The 27,880-nt window shown below is 34.9% G+C and overlaps 1 protein-coding gene across 3 annotated transcripts in view; it reads right to left on the bottom strand.

The window, feature by feature from the left end:
• The window catches only part of LOC122055539 (E4 SUMO-protein ligase PIAL2-like), a 50,113-nt gene extending 22,745 nt beyond the window's left edge, over positions 1 to 27,368 (bottom strand). For 2 of the 3 annotated variants that reach the window (XM_042617013.1, XM_042617012.1), the window contains exons 1-5: positions 27,059 to 27,368; positions 15,471 to 15,549; positions 10,676 to 10,747; positions 2,865 to 2,930; positions 2,690 to 2,769 (exon numbers count right to left, since the gene is read on the bottom strand). In XM_042617013.1, the coding sequence (XP_042472947.1) occupies positions 2,690 to 2,769; positions 2,865 to 2,930; positions 10,676 to 10,747; positions 15,471 to 15,549; positions 27,059 to 27,303 (542 nt within the window). In that variant the 5' untranslated portion in view covers positions 27,304 to 27,368. Of the gene's footprint in view, positions 1 to 2,689; positions 2,770 to 2,864; positions 2,931 to 10,675; positions 10,748 to 15,470; positions 15,550 to 27,058 lie in introns of those variants that run through there. The other variant, XM_042617014.1, reaches the window with a different exon arrangement.
• Between the last annotated feature and the right edge of the window lie 512 nt (positions 27,369 to 27,880).

Genomic DNA, 27,880 nt, shown 5'->3' on the forward strand with positions numbered 1-27,880 from the left:
CTAAAGCAAATGTTAGGCCTTATCGCTACCCTTACATACAGGAGGAAATTGAGAAGATTGTACAAGAGATGCTTCAGGCTGATATCGTTCGCCCAAGCATAATTCCATATTCTTCTCTAGTACTGCTTGTACAAAAGAAAGACAAAAATTGGCGAATATGTATAGATTACCCGACACTCAATAAAATTATAATGAAAGACAAGTACCCCATCCCCATCATTGATGAACTACTTGATGAATTAGGAGGTTCCTCATTATTCTCAAAGTTGAATCTTCGCTCAGGCTTCCATCAGATGAGAATCCATCAGCCAAACATTCCAAAAACAACCTTTCAGACTCATGATGGTCATTATGAATTTTTAGTCATGCCTTTCGGTTTAATTAATGCACCTTCTACATTCCAAAGTTTGCTGAATGATATCTTCAGGTTTTACCTCCGTCGGTTTGTTTTGAATTTCTTTGATGACAACCTTGTTTATAGTTCATCATTCGAAGATCATTTGCATCACCTTTATAAAGTACTCACTCTTTTGCGTGAGCATTCTCTTTATGTGAAAAGAGCTAAGTGCAGCTTTGGGACAACTAATGTGGAATACCTTGGCCATATTGTAAGCCAAAACGGAGTAGCTACTGATCCCTCAAAGGTGCTAGTTTCAAAGAGTATCAAGGCATTACGTGATGTTCTGGGTCTCACAGATGCATTTAGATGGTGTCTTGAAGCAAAAAAGATATTCCAGAATTTAAAGGAGGTTATGATGACAACACTAGTTCTTGCACTACCTAATAAGCAATTTGTTATTGAACCTGATGCATCCGAACTTAGAATCGGAGCAGTACTTATGAATTATATGATACCATTCAAGAAAATGTTCCAGAGTTTATTGCTAAACAACCTTGAGGACAAGGTTGTTTTGAAGGGCGGTGGAATGATAAGATCCTTTAATGGATCTTTTCAAATAAATCCATTAACTTTATTTCCTTTTTAAAATAAGTTTTAGACTTTTTCTTTTTTATTTTAGATAAGTTTTAATCTGACATTTTCTCATGAAAATGTATTTTTATTTTATTTTTCTTTTACACCTTTTCTTTTGAAAAGGTTATTTTATTTTATTTTTCTTTTAGACCTTTTCTTTTTGAAAAGGTAGTTTAGGTCTCTATTTAAAGAGACGTTATGTAACTTTGGAAGATAAGCAATTTCCCTTTTAATTAATCAATTTCGTTTGATTATTGGAGGCCGATCCCCTCGAAGCGATCACCCTATCCCCCTTTTCCCTTTCTCTTTCGATTTTTTCACGTGATAGGCCCCTGGGTTCCTATCAGCTTCTTATGTGCTAGTCGACGAGCGGAATGAAAATTTTCACCTATGCTGACAAGCATGGAACCAGATTTAAAACACAGAGCTAACTACCACTAGCTTTCTCTCTCACATGCACCTTGTTTCCATCAACAGCCACAACCAACAATTCCAAAAGTTGGTAAATCCCTCTTTTTATTGCCCTCCTTTTTTATAACAGCCAAATACTCGATTTGTGGCAGCAGGAAGCCAATATCTCTTCTGATATCCCAGAATTAAACTCCCTAGAGTTCTCATTGAAAACGTCATATTCTCATTTAGTTCTAAAGTAGCACCCACAATTACTCCTCTAGCCTTTATGATTCCATGACCAATTGCCATGCAAGAAACTAAACAGAATGCACATTTTTAGCAAGCTGCAACTCTCCAGATTAGATTCATTGGACAAGGTTAGAGAATCATAGGAGTGGATTGATGCTCACTTACTAGCACTCTTACAGCAATCCAATGACCTAATCCTCATAAGCATCTTGATTGCTTCTTCTACTGCCATAAGACAACCCTTAAAGCATGTGGTTTTGATGTTTAGGAAAAAGATTCAGTTATACCTATATCGTAATTACTGAAATGGTGTCAAGTCTAGTCTAAGTAGATTGAAGCTAACCGGATATTTGGAAATGAAGTCCAAGTAGCTCAAGAGTCAAATACTTGGTAGGTGAAAGTCCAAGCACGTTGAAGATGACCAGATGCATAGCACACGGAAATCCTAGCAGGTGGAGATCCACAGTTGTTTAGTAAACAAGGAAATCCCAGAGGCAAGGTCTATTGGCATGGAAGACCAGAAAGAGAGGCTTTTTGGCACATAAAGCCCTAGAGGCACAACCTCTTGGCATGCAACTTAGGGTGTAATTGAAAGTTGAGTGCACTTATATAAATGGTTATAGGTGGGACTAAACTTAGACAGAGACTCAACCTTCTATACGTGACAAAATGTATATCTGACACCTAACTCGTGGCTAAAATTATTTAAAACCCAATTCTTCCTCAATTTGATCTCCATCTTCTAGTGGTCTATTCACAAGCTAGATATCAAGATGTTTTCCTCGAAGGTGACATAATGGAATTGATTTATATGAAGCAATTTGTTACTCGAAAAGCTAGTGGTTCTTATATGCAATGAGAAAAAACTTTACATAGCCTAAAGCAAAAATCCTAAAGCATGGTTAAGATTGAACCAAAGTCTTCAATCTCAGAGCTAGCAACTTATTGATGAGAATTAATTAAATTTATTTAATATAAGGATGGTGTATTTCATGGATTAAGAAATCCCTTAATATTTTGCAACATAGTGAGACAAGGTGCAAAAAGTAGTTCTGAGGAAAGAAAAATATATACCTGGGCAGAATCTTGTAAATAATAACTTGAGCACTGCCCACAATGGTATTACTCACTGACATGCAAAAGCTGCTATATAGCTAGGTATCATAATTTATGTAATTAGAAAGACCATACTTACGGCTAGAATGGAAAAGATATAAAAAATTAAAAGTCTTAAGAAAAATATTTGCACCTCATTTGTCTTGTCAAGTAGTTCTTTCGCATCTGAATTGGGAAACCATTCCTTGGCACAAGCATTCTGTGAGAAAATAAATTTTAGAAAAATATAAAATGAATGATAGTTGTGAAACTCATCTGTTTAAATAATAAGTTAATAGTAATCAATACTCCAAGAAGATCAAAGGGCACATAGTTTATTGTTCAAAGAAAAAAAAATATGGACAGAAAAACTCAGTCATAAGCAAAATGGAAAATATGTCATTTTAACAAATTTTGAGGTACTTTGCAAAGGTAGCCCGCTCTAAATCTCAAAAAGTAAAAGTAAAAGTAAAAAAAACAATAAAATAAATAACATAAGCATCACGCAGGCATCCAAATCATATGCAGAATATTGCACATTCACTTATTACAACAGCCCATACAAAATGGAGTGCAGCTCACTGATTAAGGACCATATTATGCAATGTTTTTAAGCTTATACAGATCTATATACATCTATTAACTGCTCTAGGCTGGCCAACTTCAATCTCATTATAAGGATAAGGAACATAGTTCACCATCCATATATACATGTGTTAACTTAATCCGTCCCCTCGGATGGGTCTAGTGGCTAGCACATGAGGTGTTGCCACCAATGAGGTCTGGGGTTCGAATCTCGACAAAGCTGAGGTAAATACCTCCCTTATGTACTAGTCACTATTCCAAAAGCTAGTAGCCGCCCGTGATTTACCTCCTCCGTGTTGGCCCTGGGACGGATTGGTGGGGGCGCTGGGGGCGAGCGTATTCGTCTTTTGCCACCGATGTGTTAACTTAATCCAGCTTATTAGGCAACGCCATGGAGCCTACTATTTTAATAAAATAGTGTCTGAAGAGGATTTAAGAAATGTTAATAAACTTACCACTCAATAATGTGTTGATGAGACTATATTTGGGATGACAGATTATGCCTCATACATTGAGCTAGTCTATATTGTTCTTAGTTTCAATATCAAACAATCAACAAGAACATATATAAACAATTATTTCCAAGAATCTGAAAATCACTATGAACCAACCAGATTATGACACAATGAAAACTTAGCAAAAAAAAAAGTATATATGTTCAAAACCTAGTGTTTATTGGTTGTCTCATTTATAGCCTAAAATCTTTATGGAAACCACCCAATCTAGGCAGTATATTTCATCCAACCATTGTTATGTTTTAGTTAGCTTTCATAGGAAGTGGAAGGAGCATTAATAACTTCAACGTCCATATTCTTTCTTGATTTCTCCCCTTCAGCCTTAAACCATATTTTTGAAATAAATGATATTTAAACACCATAAAATTATTTACTCTCAATAATAAGACTTCTTTGGGTGAAATTAACTCAGTTCTGTATATGAACTTCAAAGTCAAATATGCTTGGTGTCAAGGAGGCTTGACTTCTAAGGAAGCTCCTTAATTTGAAGCCAATTTCCACATTGAATAAAAATGTCAGCTGGACAGTATGTACTTGAAATGTAAATTAAAGCAAAGAATATTGAGATAGTGTTAATACAAAGTGTGTTATAATTTAGTACAATAGTAGGACCCTTTAAAGACATGTGGTTCAAGAACTAGGGAAAGATAATGGAACCAGCCTATGGTAGAGAGTAAGTCATAGTGGACAATATTGAGCTAGTGTCCATTCAAAGTGTAGCACTACAATTTAATACCAGAGTAGGACCTCTCTAGTAGGAATATGGTTCGTCAAGAAGTCGTCAAAGCTAATGGAACCAGTCTAAGAAGAGCAAGGAGTGATTGTCAAGGAAAATAGTTTAGACAAGATGCAACTCCTAACAAACTCCTAAAAAATTGATTCTCATTAACTGGGCGTCATTTGGTGGAATTAACTAGGATTTTCACAAGAACTTCAGTTAAACATGCTCTTCATACAGCAATTTTGAAATGGGTGCTTTCTAAGAAAACTCCACAGTTATGAAATTCATGTCTAACAGTGGACAACCATGAGGCTGAAATTATAAAATGTGAATTCAAATAAAGAATGCCTCGATGTTGAAATTGCAAGGAGGCTTATAAAATTGAAAAGAGATCATACAGCAAAGATCAGGTAAAAATGACATTCCTTTTTCTTGAAAATTATTCATGATGATTCAATTAGTTTATATCTCCATCAAACTGATAAGCCAGCAATCAGGAATTAGCTATAATCAAAACTGAAAACCATAGTGCAGATTAGATGCTCATATGAAAACACATTCGTAAATTATAAAAATGCAGAAGTTTTGCAGAAAGAGTTGATTGAGTTGAATAAGATTGCTTCTAGAGGTCAATTGTGAGATATTGTACTCCAAAAGATCATTTTTATTATATACACATGCATGTCTTAATCATATTGAATCTATTGTGATTTATATGAGTAGTGGACCTTTACATTTGAAACAATGCTACGGCATTGTATGATTATTATGCTGACGGGGTATTAAGTAATGGGTTTAGTTGCACATGGGTGCTTCTAGGTTAGGGTTTTATCATTACATATAATCATATAAAACCAATGGTAGATTCATGAAAGTTTAAGCAAGCATGTAGAAATCCATGAACCTCAAAGTTGAGCCCAAATGTCCAGTAAACTGCTATGTAAGAATGGATGTATTGAACTTGTAGAATATTAGATTTGACTCATAGATGTGATTCCATGAGTTATCTAACAGAACCATGTTATGAATTTTATATTATTTACTAATTATACTAAGTGTAAATTATTGATATCTAATACAGCTCAAGTGCAGATAGCTTCACATTCTTTTTCCAAATTTTATTCATGGATTTATGAAAATGTTTCAATTATAGCCCACCAGAAAGCTCATGTTGATACCAACGTAGGCGAGAGTTTTAGATATTTTAGATTTTAATTCAAGAATGGGATATACAACAACAACTAAGTCTTAACCCACTAGATAGGGTATGGATCCTTTTACGCCATTGAGCTCTATCTCCTACTATATCATTATCTATAATTAAATAAATTTTATCTTGTTTTATTTTTTTTAACCAAGTCTTTTTTTGTCTTCCTCTTTCTCGTTAGATATGTGTCTTTGTCATAGTTTCACATCACTTAACTAGAGTATTTATTGGTCATAACATACCCGTACCATTTTAAATGTGTCTCTCGGAATTTTCCCTCAATAGATGTAACTCTGACTTTCTCTCTAATGCTCTCATTTCTTATTCTGTCCATTCTCGTATATCCACACATCCACTTCACATCCTCATTTCTGCAACTTTCATCTTTTGCTCATGTATCATAGCCCAACATTCAACTCCATATAACATAGCAGGTCTAACTGCGATTTTTTAGAATTTTCCTTTAAGTTTTATAGGTACTTTATGGTCACATAAGTCATCCGACGCTCCCCTCCATTTCAACCATCCCGCTTATATTCTATGTAAGACATCTCTCTTAATCCCTCCATCATTTTGCAAAAATGATCCTAAATATCTAAAGCTCTCGGTTCCAAGCAACTCGTCATCTCCTATCTTAACAATTGTCTCATTATGTCTAATATTGCTAAACTTAAATTTCATATATTCTGTCTTTATTCTATTAAGCCTAAAGCATTTCCTTTCTAATGTTTCCCGCCAAGATTCTAGTTTAACATTTACTTTTTCACATGTTTCATCTACCAAAATAATATCATCTGCAAACAACATGCAAGCACCACGGTACTGTGTCTTGAATATGTACAATGAGTTTGTTCATAATTAATGTAAAAAGATAGGGACTTAAAATTGAACCTTGATGTAATCCTATATTGGAAATGGTTCAGTTACTCTGCTTGAAATTTTTTACTCTAGTCGTTACATCCTTGTACATATCCTTAATTAGTTCAATATATGTTACACTAACACCTATCTTTTCTAGAATTCTCCATATAATTTCTCTTGGTACTCTATCATAAACTTTTTCTAAGTCAATGAATATCATGTGTAGATCTCGTTTTTGCTCCCAATACTTTTCAATTAATTATCTAAGAAGATATATAGCTTCTATTGTCGACATTCCAAACATGAACCCACATGAACCAAATTGATTTTCAGTCACCGTGGTCTCCTTCCTTAATTTTTTTATTAATTTTTCCAAAGTTTCATGTATGTCTCATTAGTTTAATACCCTTATAGTTTGCACAATTTTATACGTTTCCCTTGTTATTATATAAGGAAACTAGAATACTTATCCTTCATTGATGATCGACATTTTTTTCATTATCAATATCATATTAAATAATTTTGTAAGTCATTCAATACCTTATTTTCCTAGGTATTTCCATACCTCTATCGGAATATCATCTAGACCATGTGCATCCCATTTAAAGCTTTTTCTACTTTTGAATTTTGAATTTTACAATAAAAAAAAATTTCTATGCTTATTTGACCTATTTAAATTACCTAAGTTGGTCACCTAAACCTTCATTAAAAAGTTGATAAAAATACCTCTTCCGCCGTTCTTTTATTTCTCCATCATTTACTAGTACCTTATTTCATTCATCTTTAATATATTTTATTTGAAAAAGATCGCTTGTGAAGGGGAGCCTTGGCGCAATGGTAAAGTTATTGCCATGTGACCAAAAGGTCACGGGTTCGAATCCTGGAAACAGCCTCTTGCAAAAAGCAGGATAAGGCTGCGTACAACGGATCCTTCCCCGGGACCCTGCATAGAGGGAGCTTCGTGCACCGGGCTGCCCTTTTTTTATAAGATCTCCTGTCTTCCATTCTCTCACTTTAGTTATTCTATAAATGTCTCTTTTCCTTTTTTTTATCCAATTTTTGATATAATTATTCAAAAGTTTTATTCTTTGCTTCATTCACTACTCTGTTAACTTCTTTCTTGTCTATTATATATTTTTTAAAGTTTTCCTTCTTACAAATATATAATTCCTTATAAGCTATTAGTTTTTTCTTCACTTTCTCTTGTACTTTCTCATTCCACCACCAAAATTCCTTACTTAGTAGTGCATGTCCCTTTTACTCACTGAGTATACTCTTAGCTATTATTTTCAACTTTGATATCATCTTATCGCATGTCATATTAGAATCATCGTATATTTCACCTAATGCTTGTACTTCTACTTTCCCTTAAATATATTTGTTTCTCATCCTTTAACTTCCACCACTTAATTCTAGCAGTCGTATATATTTTCTTTCTATTTGGTAGTTAAGCTTTCTCCACGAATGACCCTGCAATCTTTACAAATCTTTCAATCTTTTTCCTAACCATAAGAAAATCAATTTGCAATTTATTATTCGCACTTTTAAACGTGACTAAGTGTTCTTCTCTTTTCTTTAAAAACATATTAGCTAATATAAGGTCATATACTATCACAAAATCTAATATAGTTTCCCTTCCTCATTTCTCGTTCCACACCCATAACTCCCATGTACCCTCTCATATTCCTTATTTTTCACTCCGACATGCCCATTTAGATCACCTCATATTAAAATCATTTTATTTGGTAGAGTCATCCCAAAATATTGATTTGGTAACTTCATCTAATCCTACTTGCGGTGCATATATGTAATTATGTTCATGGTTTCTTTTACCAATATTATCTTAAAGACTATAATTTTATCCCCTTTTTTAACTACTCCTACAACTTTAACGAACTATTTACAACAATACTCATTCTATTTCTTATTTTACTCTTTCGTGTGTACCATAACTTGAAACATGAGTTCTCTCTCAGTTTTGCCTTCTTGCCACTATTTCTTGATTGTCTCTTGTACACACAAAATACTAATTTTTCTCCTAATCATCGTATTTACTACCTACATTAATTTACAGTGGGTTCCTATGTTCTATATTATAAATCTTAGATTATTAGTTTTCCTATCATATTTGTTCTTATCTAACTTATGATGTGAGAACTCTTACCTATTTTAACACTACACCTAAGTTTTCATGAAGATGTAGCGGTCCTTGCCGATACATTACAATTGGGCCCTACAACGTGAACTCTTGCATATTTAGCACTATATTCGAGTTTTGAAGATGTAGCGGTCCTTGCCGAGACGTTACAGTCGGATCATGCAACGCGTTCCTTCCGGGGAACAACCTAGCATTAGCACAATAGTTTAATGAATCCATTCATTGAATATTTGTCATAGTTTTAATGCTGGTTGGCAACCTAACGCAACCCTCCGTTAATCGGGCTTTGGACAGGCCATGACGGGTTTATCATAGGCGAAGTTCAAGAATGGGTTATAGAAGAACAAATTATTAATAGGTTACAGAAAGTGTGATCAAAATGGAAAGGAGATTTTGAAGTCTTGTGAGCTCGACGCTGCCCCTTAGGTTATTGGAGATTAGCATTGTAGTAAATTTGTGGACCTAGATGTAAATATAAAACTTACATGTAAATATTCAAAGTAGTTGTAAATATATAATCTCCATGGGTGTACTTGTAATGTTGCAATAAGTCTAATACATATACATGGTAGAGTAGGGAATAGCTCGAATAATTTCGCAACTACAATAGATGGCCTTAGAGTCCACCTATCGAATCATTTTGTTTTCATCTCTAGTTTGGCAATCCCTTGACTAGTTTTCATGCCTTCTGCAAACCAAGTGATACCCACCCAATAAAGAAACGGATGTGTATCACATGTTCTTCCCTAACCAAGCAACACACCTAATAGAGTAACACTCACCCTAATAAAGCGAAGCTCAAGTTGTGTGCTCCACAGAGACTCATGTGCTTAATTTTGCTCGAGTTCTGCCGGACCCATGGTCTAGCAATGTTCAATGAAGTCCCACCAGGTCTCAACTGACCTGGCTTTGGATTCGACCATCACTAGCTCCAGAAGTCACACTTAAATTGTTTAAATTTCCTTGTCTCTGATATTTATTTCTCTTCCAGTCACTAGATTATATCTCGCCTCTATCGTTCTGTTGGGTCTTCCTCAGTTTTGGCACTCTGTCATCATCCAAAATTTCTCTATTCTTCTACCTGGATGCAGCTGCCTGCAATTCCAGAATGTCAAATTCCTTAATAAAATCACTACATTTTCAGTTTATTACTCATTGGGCTTCTATTTTTTGTCCTAATATTTCTACAACAGGTCCCATTTATCATAATCTAAGATTACCTACAACCTTGTAGCGATCCACATTCTGATATTTAATGAACAATTGACTCTTCATATGCTCTCTCCATTCCATGTGCGATGTCAACATTTAAACATGAGCACTCTAAGTGGACATATAATATACTAGTCCTTGTGTAGAAATCTACAAACATAATTATGGACACTCAGAAGTTAGATCCTTACTCATGTTGGATCTTTGTACTCAAATCTACATAAATATAGATACACAAACAAAAGTCAAACAGAGAAATCAGTATTCAAGGAAATACATTGGACCAGAAATCTAAGCCAGTTATAGATGAAAGAATACATGAAAGTAGTACATAGAGTAGCACAAATTAAATTCAATAATCTTAGATGGAAACTAAATGATAGGTAGCAACAAGACAAATAAAAAAAATATATCCGTCAGTTTTCTAATCAAAGTTAAATTAGCAATCGTTCACGTCCCTCCTTTTCCTTGCAGATCTAATTTGTTCTCATAAAAATACCTCCATGGTTGATTTATCATCTGAATTACTTTTCTCTTCAGTTAATTGATCTGAGAAATGTTGAAAAGCTCAAAAAAAACTTGAAAAACACTCAGATCATTTATGCTACTTGGATGCTTCAACATAATGCAAATTTAAACAAATATATTACCTAAAATCAAATGCATTAAACTCACTGAAGATTCAAGACTGATTAAGAATTACTACCTTGACAGCAATCATTAGAGCCATGATAGCTGTTTGGAGTGAAGTGTCACTCTGGTTCTGACATTGATAAACCTATATGACACGATGGTGAAAGAATATAACAATTGGCTTCCACAAACAAGATTTGATTGACATGAGAACAGATAAGAACTACAAGATAATATGCAAAATCAAATAATTAAGCAGTAGAACTTATTAAGAATTTATTAATCGAGCATCAAAAGAAAAACAATATAAAGCTGCAGTAACAAAAAAAACGAATGTACATAAATTAAGCTGTCAAAAAAGAAATTTCCTTGTGAGACTCTCTCTCTCTCTCTCTCTCTCTCTCTCTCTGTACTAGGTGATAGAAAACCAGGAAGAACAAGATGGTTCCACTTCATTATGCAAAATTATACTTGTTTACGTATCATACATAAGCATTCATACAGTTTATGTGACAATAACAATACAAACCTATTGGAGAAGATTCACAGCTATAATGTTCCCTTGAAGGCATCATATTTCATGCAAACGTAATGGTGCTCAAAATATTTAGGTGGAACTGACCCATCTAGACCAGCATAAATCTATGCCAAAAGTACAAGCTGAACATATAGTAGGCAATGGAGTATCAACTAAAGTATATCTGTATTTAAGAGCATCCATATCAGCTTTCCTAAATACAGAATTTACCTTAAATTTTATATTTTATGTAAAAAAAACTTTTGCATCAACTACCACATCCATTCTTTAAATTTAGATTTCATGAATAGTACTTTTCTAAATTTTGGAAATGAAATTCATTCCCTATACATTAAAATATCATTTAATTTGGGAGAGAGAAAAAATAAACGGAATGGATTGGGTAATGAAAAATAGATATTACATAAGGAGAGAGAAAAAATAATAAAAAAGTGGAAGGGAGAGAAGAACACAATAAAAATAAATAAAGATAATGGAAATTTTAGGATAGGTGATGTAGTGTGTAGTGAAAAATGATTGTCTAAATTTAATAAAGTAGATGGTTTACCCTAAATTTTAAGATATTATAGAGAAACTGATGAGGATACTCTAAATAGACTAGCTGAACTTGCATGTCAATCTAGTTTCCTTGTGTTGTGAAAGTGGAAGTTTAAACGTATCTTATTCTGTATCTAGAACTCTATACATCATGTTCTATATACAAATATATGTGCATACTCACTTTCAGGAATGCTACTGCCAATGACTTAGGTTTACATCTTACAGCTCGTTAATGTTATCTGGAAAAACAAAAATGGGAAATTGAAAAATGATCTCACCACAACTTTGGCTCAGAGTATAACTCATTCATGTTACTAAAAGAAATCAAACCAGTGAATTGAACAAAACAAGAACAATGAACTCAAAATGTGATGTAGTGGATAACTATCAATTTCGTTGATTCGCGCACGAATACCAAAATCGTCTATCAAATCCGTTGATTCACGCACAAATATCGGAAGAGATCTTCTAAACCTCTTGATTCGAAGAAGAATGCCAAGAAGTAGAAAAATAACGACTCAGCCAAAAATAGCATTGATCAAAAAACTCTCTTTAAAACATGAAACACACTTATATAGACCGCATACCCTAAGACTCGAAGAAAGGAAAGAAATCCTTATATATGGATCTCAATTCCTATCTTTTACCCAAAGAAAAGAAATCTTACCAGAAAAAAAAAATCTTAACAAAAAATCCTAATTAACAAAACTGGATGCTAACATAGACAAATCCTAACTCATATATACCAGAAATACCAAAAATACCAGAAATACCATAAAAATAAAAATGATCAAAATAGTAAAAATATGTTCGAAGGCTCAGTTGAGGACCTAAACGGTGGACTTTGGCCCAAAACTTGGCGGTTACGATTCCCGTGGCAAACGTAGATCTTTGAATTATGCACGCGTGGCCACCGACAAAACTGATTCCGAGTCACGAGTCAAAAGTTTATGGCTTCGAGAAGATTGCACTATCGAACCTGCATCAGAATGCAAGATCTTCATTTGATAATTTGCTAAATTAGACTTCCATTAGTGTGTCCCTCCATAATGATTCATGACCCTAGAGCTTGTTACTCTAATGAGTCGCTTTCCTTATCTACTACTTGTCATCACATTGAAGTTTTTACTAAGTTAATTAAGAGACACGAGGCAACACTGGGAAAAAAAAATTATATCAAGTAATCATTGTTGTAAAGTCCAAATTATCCTTTTAAATTCATGAACACAAATTGTCTCATACTTCCTTCTCTAAAAGCATTAATTCCACGATTCCTGTTCCCTCAGGGCAGTGTGATAGTTAAGGCATGGGGTGTTGCCATATTAGGTCATGAGATCAAAACTCGACGCGTCCGAACATACCTTCCCCATGTCTTGGCCATTGTACTAATGGCTAGCAGTCACCCATGATTTACCTCCTCCGTGTTGATCTAGGGAAGGATTGACGGAGACATTGGAGGCGAGCGAATCACCTTATGTCACATTAATTCCACCATTCCTACTTGTGAGTGAAATTTACTGTAATACATTATTTAACTTTACCAACTTATTTAACTATCAATCCCGTTTTAATCTACTACGAGATATTCATGTCTCCATCTTTGTATGTTACTATCACAGGTTACATGCCATTAATCCTAGTACCTTCATACTAGATAGGACAATGTGTGTTGGGTTGTAATGGTTGTAAATAAAGTCTCACATTGAAACCCCAGGAAAAGGATCATAGACTTATAAGGAGGCCAAAAATAAAACCATGAGGGTTTAAACCCAAAGTGGACAATATTATATTATTATGAAAACATCTTAATTCTTTTGGTCATAACAATTAGTATCAGAGTCTGGACGCAGAAGGATTAACCGTCAACTGTGCACAAGAGCCAAGGTCCAATCGAGTCATGTGACCTCTAACGAAGGAAGTGGGAGCTCCTATGTCTAAATCAAGATGACTAGACACCAAGCGGAAAAGTCTTAGTTGTGGCTAGGCAAGGAAGACCTAGCAAGTCGGTTGGACTAAGGGGCAAAAAAAGTCCTTGTAGGTCGAGTGGACCGAGGGGTAAGGAAGTCCTAATAAGTTGATTGGGTAGAGAGGCAGGAAAGTCCTGCTGAATCAAGGATAAGATGACATTAAGTGGATAGACTTGAGGGGGCAATCCTTCGTTTAAAGGGGGATTGTTGGGTTGCAATGGTTGGAAACAAAGTCCCACATTGAAAACACATGAAAATGATAATAGACTTATAAGAGAAAGATATCTCCATTGGTATAAATTTTTTTGAGTAGAGCCCAAAAATAAAACCATGAGAGTTTAGACCCAAAGTGGACAATATCATACTATTGTGGAGACATCTTAATTCTTTTAGTCCTAACAATGTGGAGCTACATAGAACATAGTTCCACAAAGCATAGCGACTTTATAATGAGACAGTTGACTAAGTTTAGTTCTTCGAAAACAGAAAGAAAAAGAAGATATAATAAATTTTTACTGATCTGAAAGGGTGTCTAAAGAAAAGGAAATAAGATAAAGCAAATATGAAGATGACATCACTTTCTCACTCATTGGAAGGTAGATCGTGTAAAGATAACCATGTAGCCATGCTAAACAAAGTTAGTGAGACAACTTATCCTTATGCTTGAAAATGATGGCCAACAAAGAAGCTAATCACTCATCTGGCATCAAGTTATACTTGGTCAAGGCGAATGATCTTACTTCAAATCAAGGTATAATTACGGTATAAGTTTTAAATTCTTAATGCTCCGTTTACCTGAAAGAGTGGATGATGGATGGATAAAATAAACCTAGGGACATGGGAAGAGAATGGAAAGAGGAAGAAATCTCTTCTTCTGCATGCTTGTTTACCTTGATTGAGGAAGGTGGGTACATGCGATGTAATGTTTTAACTGAAAAAGGGTACATGCGTCATTTTTTAGGTATATGGTATAATTTTGTGAGTTAAAAATGGTGCATGCGTCATTTTTTTATATATAGTGTAATTTTATAAATGAAAAGAGGTACATACGTCATTTTTTTATCCATTGCTTTCCGCCCGATTTTGAGGTGATCGATTTTGACTCTAAAATCATCCCTCTTAAAATTCTAATGAAGTAAACGGTGGAAACTTTTTCCCTGCGAAAACTTTTACTTAGTTTTGTTTTCCGCTCTCCCAAGTAAACATAACATAAAAGTTGATTTCTTTTATTTCTTTTAAGTTTCTTTTTCTTTTTTGGATGCAAACTAAGCCTTGTCTTAGGAGTTTTGGCCTTTATTATTTGGCTTATTAATAGGGTTTAGATCCTCATGTGAGAATATTTTTCGATTTAGAAAAATTTTCCCTCTTTGTAAGATGAGAAAATTTCTGATGCTACACATGCTAGGGCTGCTAGTGAGATGGTATTAATCAGCACCCATCAAGAGCAGAAACCTACCAACCTGGTTGAAGAAGAGAAAGAAGATAAAAACTAAATACACAAGAGAACAAAGAAATATCTTCTTCAAATTCTAGTTTACAGTCTCTGTTTTCCATATTTTCTCTGACAACAAACTCCAAATGATCATCTTAATCTTTAGCTTCAAAACAAAGTTCATTTTTGATAAAGTAGTATTGATTAATTACGAAATAAATGCACTAACATTCATAAATACTTTGCTAAGTTGATCAAGTTGTAATCCTGTTACAAATTAAAAGAATTGCAAGCAGAATGTACTTTTCCATACGATACAATCTAGCTAAAAGTTTTTCCATGCATTGAGGATAAAAGTTGACCCAAACTTCAATATGAAATAACTAATTACCTGTTTTATTATTGGAAAAAGACAGTGAAGAACTCCACGTTCAGGAATATCATTATGTGAGAGAGCATAGTCAATGCATCTGCATTTACAAAAGAAATGTTCTTCAAATGAAACAGAATAAAACATTGCTAATAGTGTGTTCAGATACAATAGATAGATATGAATGATATTTACCAATTTGTTAATAATGCTGAACCTTGATATACAAAAATAATAGTAACATACTAAAGTTGCAGAAATGGTACTAGTAAATAAAAGCAACGGGATAAAAGTAACAACGCAAACCTTGTTTTAGGATTATGTATCTCAAGACTGAGATTAACTTCCACCTTGAACACTCACTGATGTAAAATAGGATTTTGTTTGACTTTTAAGTTTTGATTTCTAAAAATTTATTTTCGTAAGATCGTCATTTTAGGAGAATAAGTGTTTGAAAAATTGTTTTAAGTTGGTAATTGTTTAATCTTGAGTTAAGCTGTCTCAGTAATTTCTAAATGTAGAAGAGATAGTAATGTAGGAGCAGCATGGCCAATTTGTGTCCTCTAATACGACTATGTTCCCCTTCGAGCTATGACGAAAAGAAAACAACGATGTCAGCCTCCCTTTTGGGTCTTGACCAAGTCAACTAGCGAGTTAATATATGACGAGGTACTTTATGGTGATGATTGTGAGATTTTGGTCATTCTTAAGATTCCATATGGCAGATTATCTGAGGATGCAGTGCATGTTCCATCAGAGCCGGCCAAAAATTTGACTGAATTAATGTTAGAGGATCTTCCTCCCGTTCTAACACTTACGAGACGACTTTTGATTTACCAGCACTAGAGGACTTTTGATCTTGAAGGCACTACCTTGAACTCGAGGACGAGTTCTTTTCAACCCGGGGCGTTTGATATAGGAGCGTTCAGGAGCACAACCATTTTATTTCCTCCGATATAGTTATGTTCCCCTTCGAGCTGTGACGAGAAGAAGACGAGGCTACCAGCCTCCCTTTTGGATATTAAAGAAGAACGATCGAGACTACCAACAAGGAATATGACCAGCTCATGGCCTCCTCACACAGTTGCACTCTATTCAGAGTCCGAACGAGACGGAATCATCTTTCTAGTAGCCGACACAGTCATCCCGTGCCCCCTGACATGAACGTGTTATGCTATGTCTTTTGATGAATTCTAGATTTGGTCTTTTAACCTTTTCTTTTATTTATTTTAAATTTTTAGAATTAATCTTCTTTTCTAAAAGTTAGTTTTGATTTTATCTCTTTTTTTAAGATGAGTTTTCTTTTACTTTTTCTTTTATCTGTTGCGATTTTTTCTTATTTCTTAGGTTATTTAAACAAGGGTTAGGGCTCTTGTAAAAACATGTTGAGTTTGATTTTGATTTGAATAAAAATTTATTTTAGTTTAAACCTAGATGCAGCTTCTCTTCGTTGGCGAATCCCCCTCTTTCTACGCTTTCTCTGCAACCTATATTCCAACGTTGCGCTAGGAGATTCCTTCTCTTCAAATAGTTATGGTAGGAGTATCAATTAGAATGGCTCAATTCCTAATTTATAATTTAATTTTCCTAGCTTCTTTAGGTTGGCCTATGAAAGAGGAGCAATTTTAAATGTTGATCATCTTTGAGTTGACCAAAATTCCTCTTTGTTCAATGTTTGTATGACTTGTGTGATCAGTGAGATATGTGCTACATTAATCAGTATCAAAGTGGTTTGGTACTTAGTGTTTGTATGTTTGGCTTGTACTTAGTGTTAGTGCAATGATGCTTCGAAGCGGTTTGGGAAGCTTGTTACCGCAATAATGCTCATAAGCGGATGGGTCGACAATATTGCTTGGAAGATGTTTTAATGTGTTTGGCAAAGGATTTAAATTAGATTTGTCTAATATGTGCTTAAAGTTTACAAGGATTTAGCAGGTAGCACATAAAGTGACTCAACAAAGTCTCATTTTGGCTCGATTCAATGGCTCAAAGGCTTGACACAAGGTGGGACCAGAGGTGATCGACGAAGGATGGTATGAGATATCTAGAAGCCAAAATATTGCCAGTGAGGTGGACTCTAGGACCAATAGCATGGAGCCGGTGGAGACCTAGAGGCAAGGCTTTTGGGCAAGTGGTGAAGACCTGGAGGCGAGGCCTTTGAGCAAGTGAGAGCTTGAGGCAAGGCCTTTAGGTAAGCGAAGAGCTTGAGGTGGCCTTTAGAAAAGTGGTGAAGACCACAAGCAAGGTCATTGGACAAGTGAAAATCTTAATCATAAAGCTTAGGGCGACTTTATTGTGAATGCTGAGGCATGTGAATATCTAGAAGATAGTAACCTATAAGAGGTTGTGTGCAAATATAGTCTAGGGTTCAGCTTTTGGGCAACATCATTGGATATTGTGGGTAAACTAGATAGGGGCTACCTACTTGGCTGGTAGAGAGCATTCGACCAAGAAATGTTGTATGTTACTATCAATTCAATCTTGGAATTTTAAGTAGGTTGAGGAGTAAATCGAGTAAAGTGAGTATCTCTGAACAGATTGTATCAAGTGCAAGTGATCACAATCGATTGGAATGTTGAATTTGACTACAAACTCTTTGTTTGGAAAGAGAACGTTCTATGTTGACCTGAGTTGACTATATTGGGACTTGAGTGAACAGGGTCAATTGGCTCGCAATGACTGGCTTAAGAATTTGTGAAACCTAACCATTAGCTAGCTATTAGAAGTTATTCAATATAAACATTACGCGTGTTTTCACTTCACAAGTGTGCACGAATTGAGTACTGAGTGGTCAGAAAATCATCCAAGAGCTTACAGAGGCTTTCTCTAGGAGCTTTTAAAAATTCCTCTCTGTGTTCTTATTGTTATATTTTTTATACGAGAAAGAAGTTTATTGTACAAGGTTTCTACTTTTTGCAAAGAAGATTCTCTTAGTGAATTTCGAAAGTGAATCACCTTACAAATCAGTAGGCTTCCAAGTCAAACACAACCAAATCCACATACAAGCACCATGTGTACTACCAAGTATTTTTGGCCTTGAATATGTGCAAGAGAAATCAAGAATTTTAATTTGTCGGGTTCATGCTATCCAAGCCCCTTATACCACCAACCATCAATACAAATCTCAAGATGATTTGAATTTGTAGATTTCATTCAATACTCTCCTTGCGCACAAATCTCTTTAAGAACTCATCAATGTATTTTCCTCATCTCTTTCCTCTCAGCATCTTCCTTTTTTAATGATTAAAGAGGTTGTTTTCTCCTTTGAGGAAAACAACAAAAAGTTAAAAATGTGTACAAATTCATTGTAAAGCTACAAAAAAAAATGGTAGTGCAGATACAAAAAATTAATAATGCAACAGACTAGACGGTAGTTGATTGTCATAATGAGGTGTGTTGCTCAAATTTGGTTAGTTATAAAACCTTGATATGGATCTAGATGTCAAATATATGCTTTTTTAAAAAAATGGGAACACAAGGGCAATGAAAATTTGTCCAAATTTAAGGCATGAGTAAAAAAAACACAATAAATAAAAGGACAGTCTGGTGCACAAAGCTCCCGCCAATCAAGTCCCGGGAAGGGTCTATTGTATGTGGTCTTATCTTGCTTTGCAAGAAGTTGTTTCCATAATTCAAATCTGTGACCTCCGAGCCACACGGCAGCAACTTTATCGTTGCATCAAACTCCCCTTCAAAACACAATAAATACTTATAATAATTCAAAGACCTAGTTTAACTAAATACCCTAACTTATATACTATATACCACAACTTATTAACAAAATCTAACCAATATACCCTAACTTGTATACGTGCACCATAATTTATTGATATCTCCTAATTAATATACCCATGTGTATTGACATATACCCCTTTGGACCCTATTCCACACAAAGCAAACATGAACAATCTCTCTCCCAAGATGTGAACACTCCCTCTCACTCTCCTTGCGTGACGCCTTCGTCTTCCTTATTAAGACGCAATAAAAGATATGCCTCCTCCTTGTCTTCTTCAACGTCTTCCTTATTGAGACACAACAAAAGATATGTCTCCTCCCTATCTTCCTCAACGCCTTCCTTGTCAAGACATTGAAGCAAGTTTCATCATCTTCCTCATTAGTAACACCATCTTCATACTCGATTTGCGTTTGAGGAAAATGAGTTCAACTCCTCATACTCATTTTTCAAATTTGTATCAATGCTCATGTAACTCTGCCCATGATGAACCAGTCATAGCCGGTCCCAAGTCTGGATAAAAGAGGAGGGTCGCATTAGGTTGCCTATGACAAATGTTCAATGAATGGATCAATTAAATTATTGTGCTAATGCTAGGTTATTCCCCGAAAAGAACATTATAACATCTCGACAATGACCGCTTCATCTCTATAATTCGGGTGTAGTGTTAAATATGTAAGAGTTCGCGTTGTAGGGTTTAACGTATCGGCAAAGATCGTTACATCTTTGAGAACTTGGGTGTAGTGTTAAATAGACAAGAGTTCTCACGCCATATGTTGGATAAAACAAATAATATAGAAAAACTAATAGTATAATATTTGGAACATGGAATATAGGAACTCTCACTGATAAATCAATGGAGGTAATAAATACGATGATTAGGAGAAGAATTAGTATTTTGTGTGTACAAGAAATAAAATGGATAGATGAGAAAGCAAAAATGATAGAGAACTCGGGTTTTAAGTTATAGTACACAGGAAAGAGTAAAACAAGAAATAAAATAGGTATTGTTGTAGATAGTTCATTAAAGGATGATGTAGAAGTAGTTAGAAAAGGGGATAGAATTATAACCCCTAAGATAATAGTGGCGAAAGAAACTATGAATGTAATTAGCATATATATGCATCGCAAGATTAGATGAAACTACTAAATCAAAGTTTTTGTACGACCTAGATGAAGTATTACCAAACATTCCACTAAATGAAATGATTTTAATAGGAGGTGATCTAAATAGACATGTCGGAGTGAAAAATGAGGAATATAAGAGGGTATATAGGGGTTATGGGTTTGGAACGAGAAATGAAGAAAGAAAAACTATATTAGATTTTGCATTAACATATGACCTTATATTAATTAATATATATTTAAAGAAAAAAGAATAACACTTGGTCATATTCAAAAGTGAGAATAATAAATCGCAAATTGATTTTCTTATGGTTAGATCAATAGGCCCGATGAGTTGGAAAATAGTACTGTCTATATGATGTGTTGTTGATTATAGAAGGAATCCATGTCCTAATTATTTAGGTTGATGATGTCCCCTTGAGGAGCTCATAAGGATTATCATGTAAACCCTGCAACTAGTGGACTTAGTCCGGAATAATAATAAAGTTGAGTGGTACTACTCTTGGAATCAGATGTTAATTAATTGGGTTGTCAGTAACTCAATTAATTAACGGGCATACGATATCTTAAACACAGGGAGATTAACGCACTCATGATAAGAAGGAGCCCATATTGTAATATGGGATTGGTGCGGTAGTTCAATAATAACCCTTTAGTGGTATGAGTTATTATTGATGGACTTGAGTTGGGTGTTCGGGCCGAACACAGGAAGCCCAAGCCCATCAGGAGGCCTAAACTAATTTCTCCTCTAGGTCCTTGTTGTAGCCTCTATATAAAGCCTCGCATCCACCCATCAGGTTTGGTTTTGTTAAACTTGGTTTGGTTTAACTTAACTTGGTTTGGTTCAACTTAACTTGGTTTGGTTTAACTTGGTCATAGAAAGGGATATTTTTTCTTAACAAAATTATGTTATTTTTTCTTTCTTTGTAACCGACAGCAAGTCTATAAAAAGGAGTAAGCGATGGCTCCTAAAACCTAATTTTTCTCTCTTCTCCTCCTTGTGGTCGGCGCCCCTCCCTTTCCTCCTCACCTAGGGTCGGCGCCCCTCCCCTCCTCTTTACTTAGGGTCGGCGCCCCTCCCCCTCTCCTTGCTAGGGTCGGCGGCCCCCTCCTTGCTAAGGTCGGCGTCCCCCTCTTCTACTCCTTGGTGGGCGGCGGCTTGGAGAAGAGGAAGAAGAGGAAGAAGAAGGGAAGGTGCCCCATCCTAAAGCCATCTTTTATAGCCGGCGGTTTGGAAACCGAGAAGAGAAGGAGGGTGGTGTTGTCTTGGTAGATCGTCGTCCACACGACGTCCAAGAAGAGGAGAGGAATACAGATCAAGAGGTCTTTAGCTACAAAGAAAAGGTACAACTAATTTTTTAATTCCGCTGCGTAATTAGTTAGTTTTCTTTGTATCATTTTTTGGAATACCAACACAAGAGGCCAGCGATCTTGTACTTCGATCAAGGTGTGCTTTGATCATTCAAGAACTTGCTTGATTGATCAAACACATATCTGATCGAACATGCAGGTTGCTAGGAAAGGTTCTGTACTTGTACAATTTTTTGTACAGGGAAATTGAAACAGAACAGAATTCCAGCGCCCTTCAAGTGGTATCAGAGCAAGTTTTCTGGTTCTGTGTGATTGGTTTTTGGTTAAATTATGCACTGATCGTACATAAGTTTAGGTCGGATAATAGTAGGATGTGTTAGATATATTAACTCTGTAGTTGCAGGCATCCTAGATCCAACTATTATGGCTTTGTGTATTTGTGTATGATTTGAACCCTCGAACATGTCGAGGTTGTTTGTGTGTGCATGATTATAATAATTAAATACGGTCAGTTGTCGTATTATTATTATTATTATTTACATTCTATTCAATCTAGATTACATGTAAATTCCTTTGTGGAATATAGGATCGATGAATGTAAATTTTATTTCTTTTTGTTACGGCTTGTATCCTTGCTATGCGTGGTGCTATTTTGAGGACCAGAGGCGCGGCGGAGAAGGAAACGAGATAGACATGACAGCTTAATCCATTGGCGACATATTGGAGGACAACGATCCATTGGCGGCATATTGGAGGACAGCATTGGATGAGGCCATAATAGTTGAAAATTTATTTTCATATTTATTGTCTTTATATGTTGTGTGCTGTGATGATGTTGTTTTTATGTGTTGTGATGTGTGTGCATGTTAAAATTTCTCAATTTAAATAACGAAGTAGAAGAGAGATTATTTAAATAAATCTCACGATCTCCATTACTGGTTTGTAAGTGATGCATTTAAACTTGCACGTTGACTTTAAGTTTGTAAAAATTACAAGGTCCCTAGAGAAACCTTAACTATCCAACATACGTTAGTAGTATTAGATATATAGGCCTCAAGCATAGTATCAATAGAAAAAAATATATACAACCCTTATAATTAAGTGGTGAAAGTTAAATGATGAGAAGCAAAATATATTTAAGGAAAAGGTAGTAAGTACATGAAATATATGGTGACTTTAATATGACATGTGATAAGATGGTATCAAAGTTAAAAATAGTAGATAAGAGTGTAGTCAAACAGACATGCACCACTAAGTAACGAATTTTAATGGTGGAATGAGAAAGTACAAGAGAAAGTGAAGGGAAAAAAAATTATATATTTGAAAGAACGAATGAAACTTAAGAAAATATGTAATATCCAATAAAGATGCAAAAAAATAATGAATGAAATAAAGAATGAAACTTTTGAATGATTATATCAAAAATTGGATACAAAAGAAGGGAAAAAAGACATTTATAAAATAGCTAAAGTGAGAAAAAGGAAAACAAGAGATCTTATCCAAATAAAATATATTAAAGATGAATGTAATAGGGTATTAGCAAACGATGGAGAAATAAAAAAGCGGTAGAAAAGGTATTTTTATCAATTTTTAATGAAAGTTTAGATGACTAACTTAACTTGGGTAATTTAAGTAAGTCAAATGAGTATAGAAATTTAAATGTTTATTGTACAATTCAAAACTTCAGAAGTAGAACAAGCTTTAAATGGGATGAACAATGAAAAAGCCATTGAACCTGATGATATTCCGATAGAGGTATGGAAATGTTTAGGAAAACAAAGTATTGAATGACTTACAAATTATTTAACATAATATTAAAAACGAAAAAAATACTTAATCAACGAAGGACAAGTACTCTAATTTCCTTATAGGAATTATGCAAATTATAGGAATATTAAATTAATGAGTCGTACAATTAAACTTTGAGAAAGAGAAATTGAAAAAAGATTAATGAAGGAGACCATGATGATTGAAAATCAATTTGGGTTCATACTTACAAGGTCGACAATAAAATTTTTACATCTTTTTAGACAACTAATTGAAAATTTATTGAGAGCAAAAACAAGATTCATTTGACTTGAAAAAGCTGATGATAGAATCCCAAAAAAATTATATGGAGAATTCTAGAAAAGAGAGATGTTAGCGTTAACATATATTGAACTAAATAAGGATATGTATGAAAACTAAGGTGGCGTTTGGTTCTCTCCTAGGAATCGGAATGAGAATGGGTATCATAGTATTGTGAAATGGGAATGGGTATGAACTTGGGTATCATTCTTAAAAATAATGTTTGATTAGTTGAATATTTTCAATCGGAATGAACTTAAATTTCCTTTTTTACCCTTAGAGGAAAATAAGAGAAAAATTAGAAGGAAGAGAAAGTTGAATGTGAGAGAAACATATGATGAGAGAGAAAGTGTGATGAGAGAGAAAGTGTGATGAGAAAAATGAAGATAGGGAAGTGTGATGAGAGAAAATGAAGAGAGAGAGCATGATAAGAGAGATTAAGAAAAGAAAAAGTATGATGAGAGAGAAAGTGTGTTGAGAGAACAAGAGTGATGGAAACCAATGAAGAGAGAGAAAATGTGATGAGAGAAAATGAGAGATTGAGGAGAGAAAGTATGATGAGAAAATGTGATGAGAGAGAAAGTGTGATGGGAAAATGAAGAGAGGGAAAGTGTGATGAGAGAAAATTAGGAGAGAGAGTGTGATGGACGAAAGTGAAGAGAAAGAAAGTGTAATGAGAGAAAATATGGAGAGAGAGAGTATGGTAAGAGAGATTGAGGAGAGAGAAAGTATGATAAGAGAGAAAATATGATGAAAAATAAAAAGAGAATGAAGAGAGAGAAAATAATGAGAGAGTGTGTGTGATGAGAGAGAATACAGAGAGAAAATGATAGAGAATGTGTGTTGAGAGAGAATGAGGAGAGAGAGTTGTGATAGAAGAGAATTAAGAGAGAGAAAGTGCGATGGGATAAAATATGGAGAGAGAATATTATAAGAGAGATTGAGGAGAGAGAAAGTATGATAAAAAGGAGGAGCGAGAAAATAATGAGAGAGGGTGTGTGATGAGAGAGAATATAGAGAGAAAATAGTAGAGAATGTGCGATGAGAGAGAAAGTATGTTGAGAGATAAAATATGATCAATAGAATAAGGAGAGAGAAACTATGATGAGAGAGAACAAGGAGAGTGAGTGAAATGAAAGAAAAATTGAACAAATATACTAAGGGTATTTTCGTCCAAAACTTAATTCTTATTCTCATTCCATCAAAACCCAAGGGATTCATCCATACCTAAGTTTTTGGGTTTCATTCCAAAATCTTGATTTCATTCTATCAACCAAATACAAGGTTTGGGAATGAATTCATTCCCTCATTCCCAAACCTCTAAACCAAACGCTACCTAAAACTTCAGGCGGAGTAACTGGAGCATTTGCAATAAAGATAGGATTACATCAAAGATCTCTATCATTTTACACTAATTATGGAAGAATTCACTATACACATTCAAGACAGTGTCGTGGTGCTTGTTGTTTGTAGATGATATTATTTTGGTAAATGAAACACGTGAAAGAGTAAATGTTAGACTAGAATCTTGGCAGGAAACACTAGGAGGAAAAGATTTTAGGCTTAGTATAATAAAAACAGAATATATGGAATTTAAGTTTAGCAATATTAGACATAATGAGACAATTGTAAAAAAAGAAAATGACAAATTGCCTAAACTAAGAGCTTTAAATATTTAGGATCATTTTTACAAAATGATAGAGGGATTGAGAGAAATGTCTTACATAGAATACAAGCAGGATGGTTGAAATGGAGGAGAGCATCGAGTGTTTTATGTGATCGTAAAGTACATCTAAAACTTAAAGAAAAATTCTACAAGATCGCAGTGAGACCTACCATGTTATATGGAGTTGAATGTTAGGCTATGACTTGAGCACATAAGCATAAGATGAGAGTTGCTGAGATGAGGATGTTAAGATGAATGTGTAATATACGAGGAAAGACAGAATAAGAAATCAGAGCATTAAAGAGAAAATCGAAGTTGCATATATTGAGAAAAAACTCTGAAAGACGCATTTAAGATGATACAGGCATGTACTTAGACAACCAATAAATACTTTAGTTAGGCGTTGAGAAACTATAACAAACATACACATCAACAAGGAAGACCCTAAAAGTCTTGGTTAGCAGTAATAAAATAAGATAAGATTTATTCAAGTATAGATGATGATGTAGTGGGAGATAGAACCCAATAGCATAAAAGGATTCATATACCCGACCCCACCTAGTGGGATAAGGCTTGGTTGTTGTTGTTGTATCAATGCTCATGTCAACACGGGTACAATAGGGAGGAAAGATGAGTTTGAGTGGCACAAAAAATGAGTGAATTCAAGAGGTAGTAAACTGATAGATAGCGGAGAGCAATGATAATCTGCTTCAGAGATATAACCACCTATTTTACAGCAAATTATGTAATATTTTTCAGTAAATGCATATCGGTGAAATAACCAAGGAGATCAATATAACAAATGATCGACATGCGCCTATATTAATGTTGCCTATAGTTCCATAGTTGGTATTAAATAAACCTATCGCACAGTAGATGCCCAACAGAGAACAGTAGAAGAAGAAGATCAATGATGTCATAGAAAAATAAAATAAAAACTTTGACAACACATAGAGTAAGCAGTAACAGAGGCCAGAAATGAATTCCACACAATGTACCTATTACTTGCAAGAGCAACAGGCGTCAAGTTAAGACAACAAGAGAATGGAGGTTTTAAGCAGACATAAGGATGTCCCAGAAGCATCTAGTAGTATTAGAAAAACTGAACATTTCACTAATGGAAATACAGAATTATACGGATTTAAATTTCACGGACAGAAAAGAAAGCATAAAAACAGACAAATGCTGAATCCCAACTACTTGAGGTCAGTCAATTCAATCAGTTTCAAGGATCTATCTATTCTTGAACTTTGTATTGCTTCCAATTATAAATAGTTTAAGTTGATCTCAATTGTCAACTAGAGTTTTTTTCTACCTCTTCGACTCACATCTTGAAAACAAACTGATTCGACTTGGCTAGCTAATTATCTCGTGTATTTGCTCCTCTAAAACATTTTTATCACTGTAACTGAGAGGATGACATCTGATTGCAGACAGGTCTTCAGTGATCATTGTTTTTTTTAAAAGTACCTTCACTTGAATTATAAGGCATAGCTATCATCCTTGAGTTAATTCAGCCAGTTTCTGACGACTATTGAAGAGCAGTTCCAGGCCCCGCTATCAGACGTCTGAAGCCTAAAGTAAGCCTATAAACGAAAACTATTGTGTACCTTAATCCCTAAGTCTCTACACTTAGGAACATTGTAGAGCACAAATCCTCCACAGAATTACTGCATTAAAACGAAAATAAGAAACGTACGACCCGACCTCGCGAGGGAGATCACGAGGTAGAAGAGCTCCTGGGGGTCCAAAGATATGCTTCCAGAGAAATTCATGTGGAGGCGCTTGGCAATCATCCTGAGGCGGACCTTGTTCGCAACCATAGGCGGAAACGGACTCTGAGAAGTAGCGAGGGGTGAGGCAGCGGCCTGCTGCAGGTTGTGGGACGCAGGCGCGGCCATGCCACGGTGCCGGAGGGGCTGAGTAACAGCATACGATCCAGGAACATCCATCGCCGCTCTCGAGTAGGGTCCGACGAAGCGGATGCGGAAGAGGAAGAGAGAGAGAACAGAGCAAAGAGGCGGTCTCCAATTCTTTTTGTATGAAGCAATAATTTTCGAAAATTTTTGCGATTACTTAATAGCCTTTTTAATTCACACGGGCACGGGAGGGTTCCCTCTCTCGAGTGTAACGAGGGTAGAAAAGTGGGTAGACATGTTGTGTGAGAAAAGAGATTGCAAGTTGTAACCGACTATGAGGTCGATAATTGAATGACTCTCGGTCGTGTGTGCCCGCGATCTGCGACTGTTGGGGATGAATATTAAATTAGCATTTACTATGGATAATTGAACGGCAATTTATCAAGCAGGTTTGCGAAGTAGATGGCGAACTATATTTTTAGTATTTATTAAAAAATGTATTTATTTATTTATTTTTCGTTCTATTCCTTCCGTTTATATGCATACATATATAATGTAGGTATAATATAATTTATATCACGTTCGCGAGATTTAAGATTTAGTAGATGTTTTTAATAATATTTTAAAATAAGTAATAAAATTTATCGTTGAATTTTTTATAGTCTTAAAA

This window comes from Zingiber officinale, chromosome 3B, assembly GCF_018446385.1.
Source record: "Zingiber officinale cultivar Zhangliang chromosome 3B, Zo_v1.1, whole genome shotgun sequence".
Taxonomy (NCBI): Eukaryota; Viridiplantae; Streptophyta; class Magnoliopsida; order Zingiberales; family Zingiberaceae; genus Zingiber; species Zingiber officinale.